This window comes from Diadema setosum, chromosome 8 (genome assembly GCF_964275005.1).
Source record: "Diadema setosum chromosome 8, eeDiaSeto1, whole genome shotgun sequence".
Taxonomy (NCBI): Eukaryota; Metazoa; Echinodermata; class Echinoidea; order Diadematoida; family Diadematidae; genus Diadema; species Diadema setosum.
In genome coordinates this window covers 10790264-10814679 of record NC_092692.1, presented here as the reverse complement: position 1 = coordinate 10814679, position 24416 = coordinate 10790264, and the positions used below count along the sequence as shown (strand labels likewise).

At 38.2% G+C, this 24416-nt stretch overlaps 2 protein-coding genes across 2 annotated transcripts; one reads left to right on the top strand and one right to left on the bottom strand.

Annotated features, from left to right (window-relative positions):
- Nucleotides 1-5185: 5185 nt before the first annotated feature.
- LOC140231528 (uncharacterized) lies at nt 5186-17057 on the bottom strand. The gene is made up of 4 exons (XM_072311662.1): nt 16955-17057; nt 6848-6981; nt 5951-6068; nt 5186-5390 (listed from the first exon to the last, which is right to left on the bottom strand). The coding sequence occupies exons 2-3, from the start codon at nt 6978-6980 to the stop codon at nt 5953-5955; spliced, it is 249 nt and encodes an 82-aa protein (XP_072167763.1). The 5' UTR covers nt 6981; nt 16955-17057; the 3' UTR covers nt 5186-5390; nt 5951-5952.
- On the top strand, nt 16297-22789 carry LOC140231527 (protein chibby homolog 1-like). The gene is made up of 4 exons (XM_072311661.1): nt 16297-16377; nt 17839-18045; nt 19094-19212; nt 20800-22789. Exons 2-4 carry the CDS (start codon nt 17856-17858, stop codon nt 20899-20901), a joined length of 411 nt encoding a protein of 136 aa, XP_072167762.1. The 5' UTR covers nt 16297-16377; nt 17839-17855; the 3' UTR covers nt 20902-22789.
- The last annotated feature ends 1627 nt before the right edge of the window (nt 22790-24416 follow it).

The window sequence follows — 24416 nt, the reverse complement described above, 5'->3', positions numbered from 1 at the left end:
CTTTCGAACTCCGCACGAAGGTTGAACGTTGAAAATGCCACTTCTGGTGTGGTTTCCGCTGTTTCTTGGATCAAACCACATAAGCGTTTGGTTGACTGTTACGTCATTGTGAATGGTACCTCACTGTAGCTGTTTCTCCTGTCCTTTGGGAGTCTATAGCAGGCGAAACTATCGCAATGAGAGGGCACCTACAACATTTAGTTTATTCCCTAATAACAGAGTAGTAACTACCTTTCTTCAAAGATTTCAGGATGTGTTCATTTCAACAACCACAAAAAACCATAAGATAGTAAAAAGTAATGAGCATCAAAGAGAGTGGTGCCATAATATACCTGATAATAAGTATTCATTGAAAAAGTAACAACAGATCGTTCTTAATGACGACTGTGAGTCATTGTCCATGTAGATTATAAGATCACGTCCAACTCAGTTGCTGCTTGTTTCATTGTGGGAATCCTACGCAGTACCATCACAGGCTCCCGGGAAATCGAGAGTTTCCCTGACTGACAGGGGTTATGTCAACACTACGTAGCGCGTATGATCTTAGAATGTTTAGTGTGCCATCATTCTTATTTTGGCAGTACTTACTGACTGTAGGTCCTACATTGTTGCACGTGGATCAAAATAATTCATCATTCATAAAGGACTTTCAATGTTCTAAGTGCACTTGTGAGTAAAGAATTGTAATATAATAGACTATTACCAAACCGACAAACTACTCTTGGGATGGTTGTAGATTTTCACGGCAGACCGTTTGCTTATAATTCTTTTGCGCTAAATAGTGCGGCATCAACACGATGTGGCGGCAGGTAATACTGCTGCGACAGTTACAAAAGACAGATGCGTACGGAAATCTTAGTTTAAGGAAGGAAAAAAAAAAACCTTCATTTTTTCTACGGGAGAATGTCTAACTTCCTTTGAATCGTGAAACAATCAATGGAATTGATGATAATGATAATGATGATTATGATTAAGATTTACCAATAATTCACCACAGCTTAATGAAAAAGTTTTGGCAGCACAGTAGTTTCAAACAGAGATAATTCATGTCAGAATCATGTCATTAAATTAACGAGGTTTTTACTTATTTATCTATTTTTTTTGTATCAACCTGCACAACTCTGTCACTACAATTTCAATTTCACAGAGCTTCAGTGTCGGGATTCTTGTACCGCCGTATATGAATTCAACTATGAAAACAAAACAGGATCAAAATTGAATAGAATATTGCATCGTTTAGTTTTCTCATGTTTAGTGCTGTCATGTCTTGTCTTTTGCATTGTTTGTGTCTGTAGGTTTTGATTATTTCTCATGGGCTGAAATTTGAATCTGAAAATGAAAATAAAGTGCAGGCATTATGGAAAACTACAACTAAGGGGGAAGGGTCATTTTGTTGAGGTATGACTTTAACATGTCTGGGTTGGTTTTTTTTTTTTTTCATAGCAAAAGACGAGGTCCCTATCAATAGCATTTAGTTCCTTTCAGCTGAATTTCCTTTTTTTTTTTTGTTCTTTTTTGTTCAGAACAAATTATGTATTTTCGGAGTTTGGATGTTTGTTTTGGATGCAATTGTGGAAATTAGGCTTTAGAAACACGCTTCTAAATACAGTCAGGGGGTGTTCAGATTCGAACGCAAGTTTGGTAATCAAGTAGAACAGGAAAAATAAGGTCTGTTTGTAGATTGTACATTGATAGACTAGGCGCTAACAAGAAATGTTTATACCATTCCATTGCATGTGTCCGTAAGGTTTGCTGTCTGGCCAATCAGAAGTCACAGTTCTTTCTATTTTCCCTATACAGCATTTGTTTGCTTGTTTGTTTGTTTGTTTGTTTTTAATACTTTTTGGTCGCATAGTGTGTATAGAACTTCCTCGTGTAAAAAATAATAAAAACAAAAAAATAAATGTGAACACGACGGCAACAAAATAATATTGTTATTTCTACGTCATAGCATTTCATATTGACTGGTTTGCATTTCCCAACGATTTCAAAGAGCAACGTCTATCTATGTTTAACTTGTATCATGTACATATCTAACACGTATTTCTTTCTTTCTTTTCCAATGCATTGTCATGCCATTCGTAACATAATTATTGCACTCTCGGAGAAAGTAATGGTTAATTGTTTGATGATGTCCCAGTCAAGAAGATGGTACATGTACTTCAATCACAGATAATAGAGCATACACTGGGAAGTTTCCCAGTAAATCTCGCTTTCCCCACAGAAGTGGAAGAAAATAAAACCAACAAGACTGATGCATGAACTGTGCAATAATTGGACTGATCTGTAGTACACCATGTTCAGCGAAGAAGTACCATGTTTCGTTCCGGTATTCAAGTACAACAGAACGAAGAAGCCAGATAGTCGCAAACAAGTAGGCCAGCGATTGAAAGTAACTGTTGTTTGCAAATTTGGCGGATTTGCAAGGTATCCTTTACCCTTCCGAGGTGTCCGAAGGGGAAAGCGATAGGTGAAGATGAATATGTTACGAGTTGGGACGATATGTCACAAAGGAGATAACATGGAGGGGGAAAAAAGGCATAATGAAAGGAGACAGACTCAACTCCTTCTCCCAACTCAACTCCTTCTCCCAGAAGATTGGGAGAAGGAGTTGAGGAGTCTGGAGTGCCTACCTGGTACCACACCACAGTAGCCTTAATGCCTAAAGTGGAGCAAGATGCTGGTAATCAAACAACATGATCCACACACATTTTGCCCCCGTAATTCCCGAGATGTCGGAACATTTTCTTGTTTGTTTGATTTTTTGATAGAAAATTGTCCAAATATTTCACTCAAAATGTGCACTAGATCTGTCACTTCAGTAAAAGAATAAAAAGAAAAACTTGAAAAAGAAAATAAAAAGTTCCGTTGGGTGGGAGGGGATATTGTCTGTCAATTAACCGTTTCCCCTCTTGGTTTTCCTCCATAGATTTTGCACAGTTTTAGGATTGGCAATTCCCCAAATTCCATCAAAATTCTGTTCACGAGAGATTTTCATTTGAATTCGAAAAAATGCAAAAGCTCCCTCCTATGCAGGGGCGTCGATCCTGGAGGGTTAGAGTAAGGGGGCAAAAATTTTTGCCCCCCCCCCCCCCCCATAATTTCCAAAAGGAATGTTTTTGTTTTTGTTTTTGTTTTTGATAGTGAGATGTCCAAATATTTCACACAAATAGTTTAATTTCAATTCTGAAAATTGTCCCCAAATTCTATCAAAATTCTGTTCACGAGAGATTTTCATTTGAATTCGAAAAAATGCAAAAGCTCCCTCTTATGCAGGGGCGTCGATCCTGGAGGGTTAGGGTAAGGGGGCAAAAATTTTTGCCCCCCCCCCCCATAATTTCCAAAAGGAATGTTTTTGTTTTTGTTTTTGATAGTGAGATGTCCAAATATTTCACACAAATAGTTTAATTTCAATTCTGAAAATGCATAATCTCCCTCGCGTCGGAGGGGATACGTGTCCCACACCCTCCGCCGTTAGGTTTTCTTCCATATATGTGTACTCATTACACTTTGGAGATTGACGAATTTTAAGATATTTCATCAAAAAGTGTGCATCAGGTGTGTCACTTCATTTCCAATATATTAAAAAGTTCCCTCATCCTCTTTGAACTTACCCTTCCCCGCTCGTTTCCTATCCTTAGATTTAGACCTGGCACACCATGGGAATTGACAATTTTCCGAATATTCCGCAAAATTGTGCATCAGATCGTTCCAATTCATTATTCTAAAACTGCAAAAGCTCCGTCGTGGTGGAGGGGGCTACCCTCTCTCACACCCTCCCCAACCCCCCAACCCCGCCCCCCCCCCCCCCCCCCGTCGACTTCTATACAGTGCACGGTGATGTCGCACACGCGGAACAAAAGCTGAGATACTGATTTTGAAATTCACATATCTGTGAAAATTCATGTTCTTACTTTTTTTATTAAAAAAAAAATAAAAATCACCCAAAGCGTGCATGGCTGATCGCTGAATTTCAAAATCTCCTTCGTGTGAGAGGGGAATTCCCCCCACTCCCACACCCTCCCCCTGCTCGGTCACTTTGGACCGCTTCCTCGCATAGATCTTCCAACTCCGAGTTTTTGCCCCCCCCCCCCCCCCCCCATCGTGAAAACTGATAGACGTCCCTGTTCCGTAGTACATGTATAATATATTGTAATGTATAATGTATATTATATCATCCTTTAGGAAAAGAGACTGAACATCAATGACCATCATGACTTTGTTCTATGCTACCCTCTGAGTGTATATGTCCAAATACATGTACTTGTATTCTGCATGTTCAAAGTGATAGTGTGAAATAAATTGTGTGATGTTACGTAGTTTATCTGACTTTCGTTGACAACACAAATCTGAGGCGATGAAAAAAAAAAAAAAAAAAAACAGCGTGCGCCCGAGCACCTCTTTCCTTCTTTGTGATATCTATCATGAATTTACCCATGATGCCAGCAGTCCGTACTATCGTTCTTGTGTACTGTGAGTGTTTACCTGTGTGATGTGACACCAGGGAGGACTAGTGTCATCGGTCCTGTGGAACTATAAGGTATGCTTAGGTATAACATGTTTTCATGTTATACAAATAGCAGCGTTCTTATGCTTGGCTGTTTATATCGTAATGTGTGATTTTGAATGGTTCTGTAATAATTACTACTGGTGAACTTAACGAATAATGAATGACTTTCTTTTTACACGCCACCATTACACACACACACACACACACACACACACACACATAACACATATATATATATATATATATATATATATATATATATATATATATATATGAAGAGTTTGTTCGCAAAAACCGATAAATCCATTTTTGAAGATTTTGAAGTACGGTCTCTGTCATAAAGTACAAAATAATACCTTTTAAATGATATATTGGTCACTACATAATAAGTTACATTTTTGAACTTATGGCAAAAGAAGCAAAAATTTTCTTATTATTCTCTTTATTTTTCTGGACCTTTAATCGCAAATATCTCCATTCGGCAAATATGGACTTTTTGCGAACAAACTCTTCATATATATTCATATATATATACATATATGCTATATATATCAACATTGATAACTCGAATAAACTGTAAAAGTCATACTTTGTTATACAATCAATATAGTTTATTTGACATTGTGCTTTTGGCAAACTGGGTTCATTCATAACGAACGTACACTTGGTTTCGGGGAAACATACTGATAACAGTCAATGATAGTCCGACAAGGAGCACGGCTGCGAACGTCAGGGTAATTTGCGTAGGATTATTATCATAAGCTGGAGATTCTCGTCACACCTCGGGGGAAATGAGCATCGTTGGCGACACGGAAGACTACAGAGGGCGTAGTGTTAGTATCCATGTTGACCAGACCCTTGATTTTCACATTCGCGTGTTCTAGAAAAGGGAAATGAAGGTATACCATAAATGACATTTTCTTTCGATACTTAAAATTGCATGATTGCGACGTTGTCTCGGAGTATCGTTATCATTTCTGATTAATCGTCTTATACAACGCAAAGATGTCCAAAAAAAAAAAAAAAACAAAACAAAGGTAAGATGCAGATAACTTTCAACGAGGGTGTAACAAGGAAGTGTGCAAGAATAATGATGGATCACCTTTCAAAACGCATCTTTTGCGCCTTTTATGCCAGTCAGTAACTGTGTAGTGAAAACAAAATTCCTGATGGTAACATATATCATTCAAAATTGTGGAGAACTGCATGTTGTGCAGGTATTGTCTCTTGTCTGTTGGGCATAGGCCTCGTGGTATTGACAGATTTAGGATACGTGTATTTCATTGAACTTGTTTGTGTATGTCGAGTGCTGAGAAACTCTTGCAAAGCAAGAATCCGCCTTACTCTTTCTTCGACCTCCTATCATGCTCTCTTTCTCTTCGTGTCTTGCCGTCTTCATGTACAATACGAATCATACCGTATTTTATTCAAAAAACTTACGCTTAGATGTTTTCGATTTCACCGAGACCTGAGGCGCGGCAACTGAGGTATCTCCTGTTGTCCTTTCGCCTGTAGCGACGGTCACAGATGCAATTTTCACCGTGGAGTCCGGTGCAGACTGTATGAGAAAGGCAAGTGGAGGCATATTGAAAGATAACTGACAGGTTTAACACTGGATATAGTTCTAAAATGTGTAAGTTACGGATAGAAATAACCAATGTAAAATATTTATCAGTATAATCAATGTTAAGTATTGTAAATATACAAAATGTGAACGATAGTTTTATTGAAATTGTTCCTAGAATAAACCTATACAATTACGGTTTATTTAGAAAAGTAGTGATATCTCCTTATATTTTAGGCTTTATTGCGAAATTTGCGTATGATAGGATGTTTTATGATACAACTGACCTACACAATACGCATCAAAATGTGATGACCCGAACATTTTTGAATTACTGGTCCCAATGGTAAATAGTGGCTTTTTTTATACAATGGACCTGCCTCGTTACTGTCTTCCCATAAACAGTAGACTCCCGTTATTAAGAATTCTTCGGGACCGGCAGTTTTTCTTTAGTTATATCGAAATTTCGTAATAACCAAACAAACAGTAAAAACAAACACAGAGCGGATAATGTTAGGGCCTGAATTTTTATCTCTCTTCGTTGTAACCGGAATTTCAATATAACCGTGTTCGTTATATAACGAGAGTGCACTTTACATACAATTACATAATAGCTAAGAAAACCGGTTACAAATCATAAAAGTATTCGTAGAAAAGGCAGACTGTTGTTCCATTTGACGACATCTAAGAAATAAATAACTTTTTTCTTTTTTTACAAACAAATAACTTACAAACTTCATGACTGAAATAAAACAAAATAGTCTAGAACTCACAGGCAAATCGACCTCTCTTCACCATCGGCTCCGAGCCGTACACAGCCTGCTCCAGATCGTCAAGCTCTTCGGGTGTGGCGGCCACGGAAGCGACCAGCACGGCGACAGCGATGGCAAAGACGAAGACCTTCATTCTGTGGTCGAAAGCGTCGACAAGAAAAGGAGAGGACTTTTTATCAAAGTACAAGATGAGAAACATCACGAACATTTTTTTAAGAGATTAAAATATGTGATATCAAAGGCATAATTTACCATTTGCAGATGAAACAAAAACCCAGCTTTAGTGATTCAAAATAGTTCTGAAATGTGCGTTAGGGATTGTAATTACCAATGTAAAAAATTAAAAGAGTATACATGTTATGTATTGTTGAATATACAAAATGTGAACAATAGTTATAATAAAAATGTTTTTACACTAAACCGTCTACAGTTATGGTTTAAAGAGAAAAATAGTGATATCTCCTTATATTTAAGACTTTATTGCGAAATGTTTGCATGGTAAGAGTATTATTTTGTGTGTGTGTGATACAACTGACCTATACATATGCATCAATAATGTGAGATCTCAAGCATGTTTGAAGTCACTGCTCCCAATGGTATACAGTACCCTTAAGATGTATAACTTCACAGTAAGTTGGTATCAGTCATACACTAGGGTTTAAATTATCCATTACTTGATTTGTCATGTTGGTTGATAGTCATCATTATCCATTTCTAGGTTGCACAAGCCAGCTCAAAGACACTTTGCTGAAAGCACACCTCCATGATTCTACATCTAATTAGTCAATTACAGTATCGACTGCACTATATCAAATGAACTGAAAACAATTAATAATAATAATAATAATTGATATGATTTATATAGCGCCAAATCCACTCTGCAGAGTGCTCTAGGCGCGGAAGGAAGAGAAAGTGAAGGAGATAGAGGACATACAAATATCAAGTACATGTAATAAGTAGTCAAATTGAGGCTTTAAACAAGTGAGTTTTTAGACTGCTTTTAAAGGAGTCTGATGAAGAACAATTTCTTACGGCTGAAGGTAAGTTATTCCATAAGGTGGGAGCAGCATGGCCAAAGGCACGTGTGCCCCATATTGTAGTGAATCTTAGAATTATCAGAGAACCGGAGTTGGATGAGCGTAAAGATCTAACAGGGATGTAATTATGGAGTAAGTCAATGTTATACTGAGGAGCAGCGCCCTGAATGCAATGAAAAGTCAAAAGTAAAATCTTAAAAATAATGCGATCTTTGACTGGTAACCAATGAAGTGATCTCAAAATAGGGGTGATGTGAGTGTGCTTCTTGGATAGTGTGATGATGCGTGCTGCTGCATTTTGAAGCCTCTGTAGCATGGAGAGCTGAGTTTGTGGTAAATTAAATAAGACAGAGTTTCCAAAATCGAGCTTAGAAGATATCAAGGCATGGACTAATTTTTCGATAGAAGAGCCGTTCAAATATTTTCTAATGAAGCCGATATTACGAAGTTGGTATCTTACGATCTACAAATGCTAAAAACTTGATGAGACATAGTCATATTACAATCTAGCATTACACCCAGGTTGCGACAGGTTTGGGACACACTAATTGACATGCCGGAAAAAGAGATGAAATTAATGTCAAGTTTACCTAATTTACCTAATTTTGTTTAAAATTTTGGAAAGGTAGAGACTATCAGTAACAGTTCACGTAGAGGCAAATTTGCTGGGTATGTTATGCGGCTTACAATCTGCTCACCAGCCGTTCCGGTAAAATTTTCTATAAAATTATAGAGAGTTTTGTAAATCGGAAAACCCAAGTCACATACTGATACACATCTATTTTCATATGGCTCGCATACTAGAATATAACTTTTTTTTTTGTAATGTATTGAAATTTTGTGCATGCTTTATTTACACAAGATTGTGCAGAACAACTATAAAGCTTGCCTGAGGTTCGCCCTGTATAGCAACAACTGATGAACGTCAAGTAAAATCCTGCCGAAGAAACTAGAATTGGAGGGAGCAAGTGAATGAGATGGTTCGTTGCTACAGGCTTTTTGAAAAGAAACATCCACCAATTTTGATACTATAGTAACGGTCTCTTTCAGATGTTCCTACGCATGAGTTCCCTGTCGAACTTTGATCGCTGTAAATTAATATTCTTGTTACTCCATCCGATACGAATTGTACATGTATATGAAGGAAACATTGATTCTAAAAACAAAACAAAGCACTTATTTTTGTTGTCTAGGCAATTATGAGAAAGTAACATTTGGCAAAAATAAACTTTTCAATCTATATGGTATTGCTACTGTGTTGACATTTTCGATGGAAGAGGATATACCATCTGTAGGCTTTACGGTCGGGATTCTCGATTGGAAGTATAGATTGCATGTTTATCTTGATTCACGTTTTTAGCTTCTTTGTCTGGATTTATTTAAAGTGGCCACAAAGGAAACATTTGGATTCTTACGAGCAAGTTTCCACAGTGCCGACAACTGTAAGTCCCCTGGCCTCCTGAGGACCAGGAATGAAATGGGGATAGAGTGCCTGCTCCCTTGAAGACACAACCACTGTTGCCAAAGGAGTCTCGAACCAGTGATCTCATGATTTAGAGTCCATGGTCGTATCCACTTAGCTATAACGGCAACCTGCCACATGGCAACAAGCGTCTATACCTTCAAGAGATTGATACACCTCTTGCACGACATTAAAATATACATCAGACATGTCAGAGCAAACAAAATTCATGAACACATTCAACTTTCGCTCGGAGATTCTTACCTGCTAAATTGGTGGAAGACCTGTGTCGATTGTGAGACCAAAAGAAAACGTGGAAGGTGGGTCTATGATGATGCTGCTAAGGATGAGTCTGTAGCACGTTGCTCAGGATACCTTGTATATATACAATTTTACCCTCCCAATCCTGGTCCCGCCGACCGGTGGACAGATGTTCCGAGAGGAGAGCGACTTTATGACTTTAATCCATCTCCATCGTCACATTAATCACGCTGAACAAGGTACGTGCTTTATAAGGATTTGCCGCTCATTAAACTCCATGCTTTGTCGTTTCCATTCTTCTGTTTGGTTGCTTTTATTCTCTTTTTAGTTTGAGAAAGAATTTTTTTCACAACTTTAATTTTCAAGCGTGATATATACTTGCAACGGAATACCCTCAATGATTCTCAAGCCTCGAATAAAAACAAAACAGAACAGCATTACAGCTACACTTTCACAATTTTTGGCTGGATTCATTTCGTTTTAACGCTTTAAAGGACGGTGATACATTACTGTCATTTGGGAGATATAGAGGAAAAAGAAAAGATGCTTGTTCGTGTACATCGTATGTCTCTAAAATGGACAGGACTTTTTTACCTCATTGAAGTTTTTGGAGAATTTAATATATCAGGAAAATACTTTGAGTTTAAATGGCGAATTTAAAGGAATAGAACTTTGTCATGGTGCCAGAACAGTAAAAATAGGATAATCAACATCAAAGAAGAGATAAAAAATATTTGAGATAAAGATGTCGGAGGTAACAATTAATAATTCACTCGATGGATTATTCCCATCAGTCACGATACGAATCACCCCCTACACATATACAGTGATTTTGAGGTTCGAAGGTATTTACTGTCATCGTCTCTAAAATATCTGTAATAACAGGGTTTTTTTTAATTGATAAAAGCAACAAAAAGACATCGAGCGTCACATTTCTATCTTGATCGTTTTCCCCCAACCCAAAAAGCCGCCTCTTAGAGCTACCTTGAGCGGTTGAGGTTCGAAGACGCTCACTGTCATCGTCTGCTAATTATTTGTAATATTATAGCAATATTGCTAAGATAGGGTCAATGTTCATTTCATCGATATTACCAAATCTTGAGCATCATCGCTTAAGAGAGGTCTATTAATAATTTGGAATCATTCGTCGTCGCCGCCTCTTAATATCCTTTCTAACCTTGAGGAGGATCAAACTTGATTCAGCGTCCAAACCATTAAAGGCAGAACGTCTGTCCTGTTATTGGAGTCCCCTTGCAAATTTCATTTCACTCCGCAGCGGGGGAGGGGGGAGCGCGGAGGGAGCTGAGCTCAAGAACAAGGAGTGGCGAAAGAGAAGATACAGAGAAATGAGTGAGAGTGTCATGCGCAGGAGTGTGGGTCACGTAACAAAGCAGAAGGGAGCAGGCGAAGATTGAACATCAAGGGAGAGAGAGATATATATTATAAGGAAGAAAAACAGAAGAATGAGAGAATTTGGTTAGCTAATAGAAATGATTGTCTGAGAGACAAATACAAAAGATTTTGATTCGAGATAAATTCAGAAAATATTTTTAAACATCACTCAAACTGTGACACTTTGAATTAGTCTGTGTCGTGACGAATGCGTCTCTTCTTATTTTAGGTGACAACCTATACGCTCTGAATGGTACAATGTTTAAAGACATAATAAAGAATGTTGAACACACACAAAAATTATTATTAGTATTATCATCATAATCATCATCATTGTTATTCCTCATCATTGATTGATTTAGTTAGTTACCTAGTTAATTAGTTAGTTTGTATATAAGGCCCCCTGATTAGTTTATAATAAGTTAGTTATCTTTATTGCAGTTATCATTGTTATTCTCATTACAGATACAATGTATAAATAGAATTATAGCAGTCCAATTTATTACTGTACTTGTAATGAGAGGCATCTACTGTTTTCTTTTTCTAGAATGTTCACAAGTACGATCCTGCCATTGTGCTAGTACACATAGTGTGTACCTGTGTACATGTACAGTATTTTCAAACAATTCTGAAGGGCTCAAGGAATACAAATATTCGGAAAACGCAATCTTTCGTCGACGGGACGTCATGCAATCGACCGACACAGTACGAGAAAAAGATTAAAGGGGCCCTGAAATCCAAATGCATGTTGATTAGTGTTGATTTATGATACTCTCAACATCACTTTTGCGGTAAAACAAATATCTAGAAACATTTCATATATTTTTTACGAGTTTTTTTCCTCTATTTTTCTTCAGATTACTTGGGAACGCCCACAAAAAAAAAAAATCCTTCCAAATCAATCAATGTTAATATTTTTGAGATGACCTCATCTGTCAATCATTGCTAAAGTACTGAAATGTTTAACAAAAGACATTGGAATTCACCTTCCTGTTGACTCAGCATAACTTGCATGTTTCTGTCATATTAATGTGACTAACAAAAGACATTGCCCCTTCTAACAAAATGAGTTGTTATCATACCCTATAGCGATGCTACATACCTACCACTCTCTCTTTTTCTACAGCCTTGTAACGAACCATTCCATTCACCTGCTCCCTCCATTAAAGGGATTGTACAGTTTTGGTTGAGACCTAATTTCAGGTTTCTGACATTTTTTGGTGAGATAATGAGAAACGTCTTATGAAATATGAAAGAGCATGTAATTCTATGGGGAATTCAACGTTTTTTTGATGAAAATTGGTTTTGAAATGGCTGAGGTATCCAAAAAAAGAGCAATTCTAATAAAATGTGGGACCCACACTTAATTACGATCGCTTTGTTTTACTTTGTTTTTGGACGTTTCAGTCATTTCAAACCCGATTTTCATCAAATAAACTTTGAATTCCTCTTAAAATGGTATGCTCTGTACTATATCACAAGTGTTTTCTTGGTATCTCGCAAAAAGTTAAAAGCCCAATTTTCATCTCCACCAATACTGTACTATCCCTTTAAAGTTAATGCTAGGCTGGAATTCACTTAGTTGTTGCTAGGTAGGGCAGGCCTCCGGTAAACTTTGTTGTTGTTAAGGGAAACTTTTGTGAACGAAGCATGCATAAAATCTGAATACATAGCAGAACCGGTCTATACACATCAGCAAAAAAAAAAAAAATACAGTGAGGATTTATTCATGGAGGAGACTGAGGGAAATATGAGTTTTAACGGCATCATCATCTCAATTGATTTGTACGTGGCTGTTCATTAGGACCAGTGGCGTATCTAGGGGGGGGCAAGGGGGGCACGTGCCCCGGGCGCCACTCCTTTGGGGCGCAAAAAAAAACGAAAAAAAAAAAAAACGAAGAAGAAGAAGAAAAAAAAAGGAAAAAAAAAACGAAGAAGAAGAAGAAGGAAAAAAAAAAAAAAACCAAAACAAAACAAAAACCCTCGCCCGGAAGGGGGGAGGGAGAATATTGGGGGGGGGGGGGGGAAGAAAACCAAATCAAACAAGATAAAAACAAAACATGATGATGACGCGGACAAAATGACAATGTTTATTGTGTTCACACAATAATTCCATGTTCTGTTCACATGTCATTTTATATTTAGCAGGCAAAATGTTTCACGGAGCAGCGGCTGCAATTTCGTTCTGAAGCGATCGCCATTTGGATCAAAAGAAGGCGCCAACTGTTTCGAACATACGGGGGGGGCGCAAAAACCCCGAATCAAAGAAGATAACAACAAAACGTAATGATGACGCGGAAATATACAAATTTCGGCTCACTCGCTCGTACTAATCAAGAGTATTTTTTTCAAGTCCTCATTTTGTTGGTATAGATCGTTATCTATAAGGCCGTCACTATATCTTGATTAGAATTGTAAGATTTAATGAGCAAAAAATGACAAGAGTTTCATGATTTGTAAGCTGAAATACAAAAATTTTCGGCTCGCTCGCTGCGCTCGCTCGCCAAAATTTGTATAAAAAAAAGAGAAGAAGACAAGAACAAAACGTGACGATGACGCGGACAAAATGATAATGTCTATTGTGTTCACTCATGTCATTTTATATTTAGCAGGAAAAATGTTACACGGAGCAGCGACTGCAATTTCCTTCGTTCTGAAGCGATCGCCGATTGGATCAAAAGAGGACGCCAACGGTTTCGAACATACGGGGGAGGGGGCGCAAAAAATATTTAAAAAAATAAGAAAAAAACGTAATGATGACGCAGAAATATACAAATTTCGGCTCACTCGCTCGTACTAATTTAGAGTATTTCTTCAAGTCCTCAGTTTGTTGGTATAAATCGTTATCTATAAGGTCGTCACTATAATTGTGAGATTTAATAAGCAAAAAATGACAAGAATTCCATGTTTTGTAAGCTGAAATACAAAAATTTTCGGCTCGCTCGCTGCGCTCGCTCGCCAAAATTTATATAAAAAAGATAAGAACAATACGTGATGATGACGAGGACATATATATAACAAATTTCAGCTCACTCGCGCGCACTAATTTAGAGTATTTTTTAAAGTCCTCAGTTTTTTGGTATAAATCGTTATCTATAAGGCCGTCACTATATCTTGATTAGAATTGTAAGGTTTGGTAAGCAAAAAATGACAAGAATTCCATGTTTTGTAAGCTGAAATACAAAAATTTTCGGCTCGCTCGCTGCGCTCGCTCGCCAAAATCTATCAAAATTCATTACATTTAAATCACCCTCAAAAGATCCCTTTTAAGTGCTTGAAAAAGCATCATGTGGACTTTGTTTAAAGTCCCTACCGGGATGGTGTTGGGGTTGAACACTTTTTCAGAAATTAGGGGCGCAATTTTCGTGCTTGCCCCGGGCGCCGTTTTCCCTAGATACGCCACTGATTAGGACTATGAAGGGAAATGTCTCCGTCACTTCTGGTTGTAAAGAAGATTTTGTGTGTGTGTGTGTGCGTGTGTGTGTGTGTGTGTGTGTGTGTGTGTGTGTGTGGTTTTTTTTTTTACAATATCTAAAATAAGAGCCTCCCCCACCCAAAGACTTGTTGCCCCTTCTAACAAAATGAGTTTTTATTACCCTATAGCGATGCTACATACTACCTGCCACGTTTGGTGAAGATCTCTCATAGGGTTTTCAAGATGGAGCTGAAAATGTGAAAGTTTTGCACCACCCCCCCCCCCCACCTGCCATAAGCAAACTTGAAACTTATACAGTCATTGATGTCTTCATAAAGTAAACTTATCCGTATCTCTTCTGTATGGTTCTAAATAAGATAATAAATCCATTTGGGGGGGGGGGGGTGGAGGGGGAACTTTGAGGCTCCACCCTCCCCCACCCTCCGCCGGGGCCGAGTGAGATACTATCACCCTATATACATGCCCTAGGGATGCTTCCTGCTACATGTAAGTTTAGTGAAAGCCCGTCAAGGGGTTTTCGAGGGGTTTAAAAAAACAACAAACAAACCGAAAATGGAAAAGTTTCATGCGCAGCTTTGATACTGAGTTTATCTACCATCTATAATGATTTGCACAAATGCCGAATGCGTTTGTACATTTCCCATAAAAATTTAACGTTTTTAGGCCCTATGCATTTCCCGGCGTCATGTTTCCACATGCCCGTTGATGCAAAGTTAGAGGTTTACACATTTCCCGGCGAGACGTTAAGTACATTTCCCGGTGCGTATTCTGCCGAACATGAATGTGAACCGTCTGCTCAGACGCCGGAGTAATTAGAAATGAACCAGTATATGCAAATTACAAACAAAGAATGAATGACCCATGCACGTAGAGGAATCAACGACTGGAAATGAATGTGTTTATGTCTCAATGATCAATGTGTCGAATTGCTACAATTTGAAAAGGCAGGAATCAGACGCGAGAATCAAGGTTGCTCGAAAATCCTTGACGCTCACATTGTGACACTATAAGGCATGCCCCAGGGACGTGTTTTGTTATACCCTTTTATTGTCGCATCATACTTGTGAAGTTACCGATGGAAGAGGCGAGTGTTTGATTACATGCAGATGATACAGTGATTTCTGGTTACATTTCAGAAATTGATTGATTAGTCAAGTGGTGGGTATACTCTGGCATTATTTTCATTTTGAATTTGAAAAAAAAAAAGTGATAATAGGTTTTAGGGATTTTTTCTTAATTTATGTCTTCATTGATTACAGTTACATACAAAAATAAATACGATTATAAATCACAATATTCCACAATGATACTGTAAAGAAAGGAGAAAGAGAAAACAGGGGGTACAGTATATATATGTGTGTATATATATATATATATATATATATATATATATATATATATATATATATATATAAATGTTATAAGGGCCTAATTACCATTTTATTCACGACAGCCCCAGCATTATGTGAAGAATGCCTCTTTATACTAATGACAGCTCCACACACGTTCCCTTTGAGTAGTTATTTGTATACATTTGAACAGATATGAATCGGTCCTCGCACACAGCGTGCTTGTTGCAGAAATTTGTTTGCTTGTTTGTTTGTTTGTTTGGTTTGTTTTTTTTTTTTCCGGATTTCATTCATATGACAAAATTATTGGAAACAATGTATGCGGTTTTTCTTTTTTTCGGGGGGGGGGGTCAGATTATCAGCCGATACTTTTTTTTTTTTTAAGGTGGGAATGTAAGCTCATGGTATTATGATATGATTCATCTACTAGTAATACGTTAATATTTATTTTTCAGGAAAGAAGGATCTGCGTAATCCTCGGATGTCACGCCCTCTTACGGCTTGGCGCGTACACCAAATTCTGCGTACACTGTGACTGACTTACCGATAGAGTCTAACGTTTAGAAGCTAGATTGGGGTCAGGTAACCGAGAGGTAAGTGACAAAATACCGTCAACTGACTAGCAACTGACGAACTGCAGGGCTGCCAACATTGGAAACTACTAGTACTTGAGAGTGAGACTCCCATAGGCCAATGCTATAATTTCGGAGTCAAAATGAGTGAGATCAATAGAAATGCATGCAAATGAAATAAAGTTTTAGAGTGAGAAAGGACCAAAATGAGTGAGTCTCACTCTCAATGAGTGAGAGTTGGCAGCCCTGGAACTGAATGTGTAGTATGTACATCTTAAACAAATTTGTCATTATATTTTCTCTAAATTGTTGGCGTTGAAAACTCTCGACGACTATGACAGCTGGAGACAGCTAGTACTAGCAGGTTGCAAGTGGTATAATCCGACTCGTAATATTCTGTGTTAGTTAGAGACCACTGCACTAGACTAGCACCGGTGCACCGCTGTGCTGTGTTCAGCTGTGTAGGTAGTGGGCGCTAATGTATGGTAATGCTCATTGTTGATACACCTGTATTAGAAGAGAGCTTAAATTCCGCATACCCATATAGCACCAAAGTCACAGAATATACTTGATAGCTTATTTTCGGAAAATCACTCACGTAAATTTGAACCAAATCGGTCTTCGGGAAGCGCCGAGATCGACGTCGACTAGACTAGAGTCTATCACATCAGAACTATCAATTATGGGCTGCAAAATCTTCTTTGTCCATTGTCAGTGATTGTGGCATTATGTGAGCAGTCGCAGCGCGCAGCGTACATATCTAGCTCTCACGACTTTTAGTAATCATAGACTAGAACCTCTACAGTCAACAGAACACCAGCTTCAAACTTTTTGCTTGCCCATTTGCTTGTCCAATATGGGCAACATTTTCTCTCATTGTTCCAAAACACCTTCCTGATTTCCACTCGCCCCAGGCATTTGGGCAAGTGCTTGTTAAACGTTTAGTGCTACTCCATAATGTCTAAGTGAGTTTTGTACATTGAATAGAAATCTTGAATGCATCTTAGTACATGCTAAACCTGTTGACAAAATTGTCTACATTGCATAGTATAGTGGTGTAGATAGTCTTTAACCCCTTGAGGATGAGTCCCCAATATACTCAGACAGGAGTCTATGGGAAATGCGTGTTGCAGCAAAATCAGTCTGTCCTCAGCGGGTTAAGACTACTTGTCAAGACCACAAAGTAAAATAATCATAGTTCATACTCGGTGAGCTCTGAGATTTAGCAACTTTCTACACCTATTGACATATTTTAAACCATTGAGGATGGACTGATTTGCTATGACGTGTATTTCCCATATAGGCACCTGCCAGAGTATACTCAGGACTTGTCCTCAACACATTAATGTTTGAGTAAATTAAATCTTGTGTCAAAAAAAGAATGACTCCTTCCGTCAAGTGTTACTGGCATTCTATTAAAGGGGGGGGGGGGGAGACAAGTGGCTCAGCATCAATGTTCTCTGTCATTGTCATTCAAACCAGACTTACAAAAAGGCAAAATGCCTTTGCTTGGAAACAAGTTCAACACCAAGAAAACACCGCCACGTCGGTCAGCCTCCCTGAATAATCTGAATCGGCTGGAGAGTTCCATCAGGGAGGAGGAGTATGGAATGACCTATGGCCAGCCAAAGGTCAAACTTGGTGGACAGGAACTCAAGTTTGATGAAGACAATGGCATGTGGATAGCCGGTAAGATAATCAACATTGTAAACCTTCCCTGTTTATTCGCTAATCAGCACTTTAGCTTCCTCCCTTTTTTTCATCGTTTGGCACAGATGTCCTAAGCTTCAAACTCCTTGTCATTGAATGAATATTATGTATCATTACCCTACTTCTTATTATGTCATCATAGCCTCCGTGGAGAACTGTTACATTGGCATGCTTGCTAAATCCAATAGTTGTTGTTTTAAAGGACGAAAGGAGAGAGAGAGAAAGTGGGGCCCTAAAATCCAATAGGAGAGATCAAACCACAGACCTTTCAAATAAAGCACACTAGATATCCACTTGATCTTGACATCTCAGTTGAGCATGTATGTAATGTACGTCATGTGATAGACACATGCATAAATAGATACAGTTAAATGTACAGTAGACTTCTCTGGGTATACTCAGAATTGATTTTTAATTGCAAGCATGCACTCAATCTAAGATTTCACAAAGCTCTGGCAGTTTGTGACATGTAAAGTACAAAGTAAATTATCAGATTTTATTACTATAGTAATAGTATTGGACCTGAATACAAATGCTTTGTAGTTCAAATAGAACAAGAAGAGAATGTGAAAATTTTAGTGTGCATGAGTACATCGACTACTTGGTGCAATGGATGCACACTAAGGTCACTTTCACACTTTTGTTATGATTTTGTATTTCACCTCTTGGTTGACAAGGAATTTCAATATTGACAACACAATCTGCTTTGGTATTTGATCAGTACCAAGGTAATATGTAAAGATGTAGGGGATGGCCACGTTTGTATTTTTTCTCTGGGTTTAGAAGTTAGGGGATTTTTTTTTTTTTCGCTAGAGAATATTCTCTTTAGTTTTTATTTGTCAGCATTTCATAGAGTTTAGGAATGTTGATGTCATTGACGAATTTGCTCATGAATGTGTCAGTGTGAACATTACACTGGACATCAGCTGGCAGGGTTTCCAGTATTTCAGACTCGGTAATAAAGTCTGTAGGTTTAGTGTGCTGCCAGGTTATCCCAACAATGTATTTTGTGTCATTTTGCCGTCAGAATCTGGGCCCTCTGGTGGCATCAGTCAGCGGGAATTCATCAAGCTGAGAAAGCAGAACCAGTCCCTGTCGGAAGAGAACAACCTCCTCAAACTCAAGATTGAACTTCTCCTTGATATGGTAGGTGAAATGTTACATTTGACAATTACTTGTCCGTCAAAAGTGTGAAAGAGAAAAAAAAAATGCATTCACTGCGTAATTCATGTAAAAGGGAAGACATATCTTGTGCATTTACATAACAAGTCAATGTTAGATGTTAGATGTTGAGGCTCTATAGGAAATTGATGTAGATGTTATAACTGTGACACGCTTAAAGTAAATGTTACGTAGTATGTATATGTCGGCTCATAGTTCTCATTGGCCACCATGGTCATTGATAAACTGACATCTCTACACGTCTGTGAGAATATTGTACATGTGTTATAATAATACTGTGGAAATTTTTGCAGTGTGGAAATTTTTGCAGTGTTGAAATTTTCGCGCATTTCGTGCAACCAGAAACTAGCGCAAAAATAAAATATTTTTATGTTCCAGTAGTTGATGTCTTGATTCAGGGGAATTAAAAACACACAAAACTCATCTTATCCAGCCAAGCGCAAAAAAATTAGTCACATGAAAATATCTGCTTTTACAGTAAGTTGACTGTGTCTGTATTTCAACAAATTTTGGCTTTTAATTCAACACCCATTTGAGGGATAGTGAAGAGATGTTATCATCTCTAATTTTTTAGCCACATACTCTTGGCTGATACATAATGTGAATTTAGTATTATCCTCGGGACTTTTTCTTTCTCTCTCTCTGTCTCTCTTTTTTGTCCCCGCCGAACGAGTTCGAGCAGGGGACTATGAAACGGGCTCCGTACGTGTGTGTGTCCGTGTGTCCGTCCGTCCGTCTTTGTGTGCGTCTGTGTGTGATCAAAATGTTCAGTTTGCTACTTCTCTGTCATTTATGAGCCAATTTTGATTCTGTTTGCTTTATATGATAGCACTGCATGGGAGCTTTGAAACTTCTACACAGAATTTCAGTTGTGACCTTTGACCTTGACCTTTGACGTATATTGTACATTTTGCTTCAAAATGCTATTCCTTCACCATTTCTAACCCGATTTCGATTCCGTTTGCTTTATGTGATGGCACTAGGTGAGGACTTCAAAACTTCTACACGGAATTTTGACCTTTGACTTCTTTGACCATTGACCTTGATTTTTGACCTATAATGTACATTTTGCTACAAAATGCTACTCCTTCGCCATTTCTAACCCGATTTCGATTCCGTTTACTCTATGTGATGGCACTAGGTGAGGGCTTCAAAACTTGTACACAGAATTTTGACCTCTGACTTCTTTGACCTTTGACCTTGATTTTTGACCTGTATTGTACATTTTGCTACAAAATGCTACTCCTTCGCCATTTCTAACCCGATTTCGATTCCGTTTGTTTTATGTGATGGCACTAGGTGAGGGCTTCAAAACTTCTACACAGAATTTTGACCTTTGACTTCTTTGACCTTTGACCTTGATTTTTGACCTGTATTGTACATTGGCTACAAAATGCTACTTCCGGCGGGGACATATATTACGCACCGCGTAATTTCTACTTTTCCTTGTTAAAAGTATATTTTGTTACCTTTTCATCTGTACATATTATCTTTTCTTTCTTTTTTTTTATATCTTTGTGGATTTGTGCTTGTTTCTTGTCTTCTGAATAGTTGGCAGAAACCACTGCAGAGAAGCACCTCATGGAGAAGGATCTGGGAGATTATGGCTTCCCATCAAACCAGAAGAAGAAGAGCAAGAACCAGAAGAGGTGATGAAGATGGCCATGGACTTTATCTCCTCTCCTCGCCCTACTGACATGGATCCTCCCCCATCCTTACACCATCCACTGGAGAGAACGAGGAGATGGACATCATGTTGTCTTACGAGCGCAGACTCAATTAAATCCACCTCCTAGGAGGTTGGCTGCTGGACAGCTTTGGGCGTGCACCGATCGATTTTGGAGCCAAGCCTTCAGAATTTTGCTGGCAGTGCATCACTTTGCCTGTATATGGCATCTGTATCCAAGACTCAAAGCATTTAGTCTTGTACACTATTGTAAAATCCCACCCCACTGTTATGTGGGCAGATGAATGGAGTGAAAAATACAGGAAACAAGAAAAGTGAGGGTGCATATGAAATTTACACACATGTACAGGGAGAAGATGAATATTCAGTTGATGGCCACTCTCCAACCTTATGGGGGGAAAAAAAGAAGAAATAAAAGTATGTGAAGAGCGACTGCACATTTACAAGATCCACATTACAGTGCACTCCCGTTATAACGAACACGGTTCTAACGAAATTCCGCTTACAACGTAATAAAATTCAGGGCCGCAACATTATCAACTCTATGTATTTTTATTGTTTATTCATTTGGTTATAACGAAATTTCGTTATAACGAAAGAAAACTGCCGGTCCCGAGGACTTCGTTATAACGGGAGTCCACTGTATTTTCTTTTTTAATTTCATGTGGATTGATATAGTTGTCTATGTTGCATGAGAATACCATACCAAGACTGAGAAGCACCCATAATCAGGTACATACTTACTCAAAACTTGATGAGGTACACTGTACAGTAACCTCCACATTAATCGATGTCGGTATAAGACCCTGTTTACAGTGCGGGGCTGGGCCGAGCTGCGGCCGAGCCCCGCAATTCTGTCTGTTTACAGTGCCGGGCTCGGCCCGGGCTTTTAATTCAAACCTTTCAATATTTTGTCGTAGTGGCGCTGTGCTTGTAAACAAACGCAATTTGGCATAGTTTGGTTTCCAGACCCTTTGCCAACTGGATTCCGTGGTGAGGAAGTCGCCGTTCGGCAAAGGCCTTTGCCGAAGGAAAAATCCTTTGCAGGACAAAACCACCTTAAACTATACTAGTTTTCGACATTGAGGGGGTTTATATCCTGAATAGCGAAATAGTACAGGCAGAGGGTCTGGAAGCCAGACTAAATTTGGTACCGCATTTGGCCCAGTTTGCGTTTACACTGAGAAAAGGCTGGGCTCGGCCGCGGCCAAGACCACCTCCAGAGCGTGGCCAAATGCGCGGCCAATTTTGGCCCCGCATTTGGCCTTTTGCACGTTTACACTGAAATGAAGGCCAGGCTCGGCCATGGCCAAGCCCGGCCTTTTCGCTCACTGTAAACGGGGTCTAAGTTGACAAAGTCGTGTAGGTTGACACAATGGGGAAGTCCTGAAATTTTCTTTTCTTGTGTTGTGTTGTTGACTTCCATGTAAGTCAACATTCGCATGAGTAGACAGATTTTCTTCCACCTCCATGCTTTATCTGTAGTCATTTCCTATGAAGATTAAAACTTTGAGCACTAAAAATGTTATAAATAGGTGTTTGACTGACATTAGATGAATTCCTTGAAGAGAATGGTACTACAGTGAAGTTAAGAGGTACAAACAGGACCATTACATTCTCACTTACATTGAGCCATGCAAACATTGATGTGCTGCCTCCAGGGTGTACACCCTCTATCTACCAGATGCAAATACTGGTAGTAGAAATCTTGAAAAAAAAGGAGCAGGTTGTCTCTCTGATTGGTCATGAAGTGTGGCTTAGTCTTTAGAATATAGATGAATGGTGTTAGGAAAGAGATTTTACTCTTGATTTAATCTGCAAGGTATATTGTGTGTGTATGTGTGTGTGTGTGTGTGTGTGTGTGTGTGTGTGTGTGTGTTTTGTAAATAGCACTGGGATTTTTTCTGCCAACACTAATTATTAGATGAAAGAAAGTCAACCTTCGCAGTGCTTTTTCAAGATGAGAGTAGCCATGGTTAAATTTGATGCGTAAATACTGTATGTAGATATTGTATTCAAATGCAGAATTTTTTTGGAGTGCAAATGTATTATTCCAGATTGCTTGTTACCAATGTATTCTGTGGAAGCAATGTGAGAAACTATGTTGTTGCCGTTCATGTGGACCTGGACATTTTTGAATGCGTTTTTGAAGAAAATAAAATCCTATTTGTGAACTGGGAAAAAGTTATGAGAGGTCAACATTTGTTTATAAGTACATTGTACTGCCTATTTTCTTTGCAAGGAGTGTGAGAAAACGTGACAATTTTTGACAGGATTATATTAGAAATTATTATTATTATTTTTTATGTGACAACATTAAATGCTCAAGTACAATTTGTACGCTGTATGACCTTACAATAGTTTTCCTCATTATCTCTTCAGCACAAGACAGAGAAAAAAGAACTGGCATAACATCTGAAGTCATATATTAAGGGCAAACCTACATCCAAATAAATTCAAATATCCACTAGTCCTCCAGAGAATAAATTACTAATTAAGATGAAATTGTTATCAATACAAGCTCACATACCATAATACTGTTAGCATTGAACAAATCACATCCAACATCAGAACAAGAAACCAATTACATGTACTGCTTTTAGAAATACCAATGAAAAAAGTCACTTTTTCAGATCTGATACGCATTACATATCTTTATCTATATCTATCTATAATATACAGACAGATTAAAATGAAGTTTGAATGCAAAGACCAAAATGCCATTTTCACATTTCTTCAAGGTAATGATCAAATTTGAAAAAATATCCTTTCACTTGTACAATGTTATGCACTTGTTACATAACAGCAAATTTTTTGGAACATAGTGAATTACCATGTTTTAATAACATTTTGTTTTTCTGCAAATTCAAACTTAATGTATGAAAATGCATATATATTGTTTTTTGCATTTAAACTTGTAAGTATACATATTATATATAAATATATATATATATATATATATATATACATATATATACAGTGAAACCCCGTTATAACGAGTTCGGTTATAACGAGGAACCGCTTATAACGAGGTGATCGCGTCGGTCCCGTTTTCCTTTGCGTGTAAACCTATGGCAGAACGAATCGGTTATAACGAGTTCGGTTATAACGAGATTCCGGTTATAACGAGGACAATTTCGGTGCATCATGATAAAGAAAAACATAAGCAATTTGATCGGATATAACGAGGTTCCATTTCTTGACTAAATTGCCGCTTTCAAACACGCGACAAACGAAACCCTGAAAACCGAATCACGCTATCCACGTCTTTTTCCGTTTTGCAGAGAACCGTTCCTTCCATGTTTTCTTTTAAATCACGCGATAAGACACAGGAATGTCTTCCGATGTTCCTACTAAATCATTAAACATAATCATTCGATTTTCTTTTCCGCGAGATACGCGTGCGTGATATTAGGGCAGACCACACCGCAACGAGAAATAAAAAAGATAACGCATTCAAAAACTTTTCATGTAGCGACAC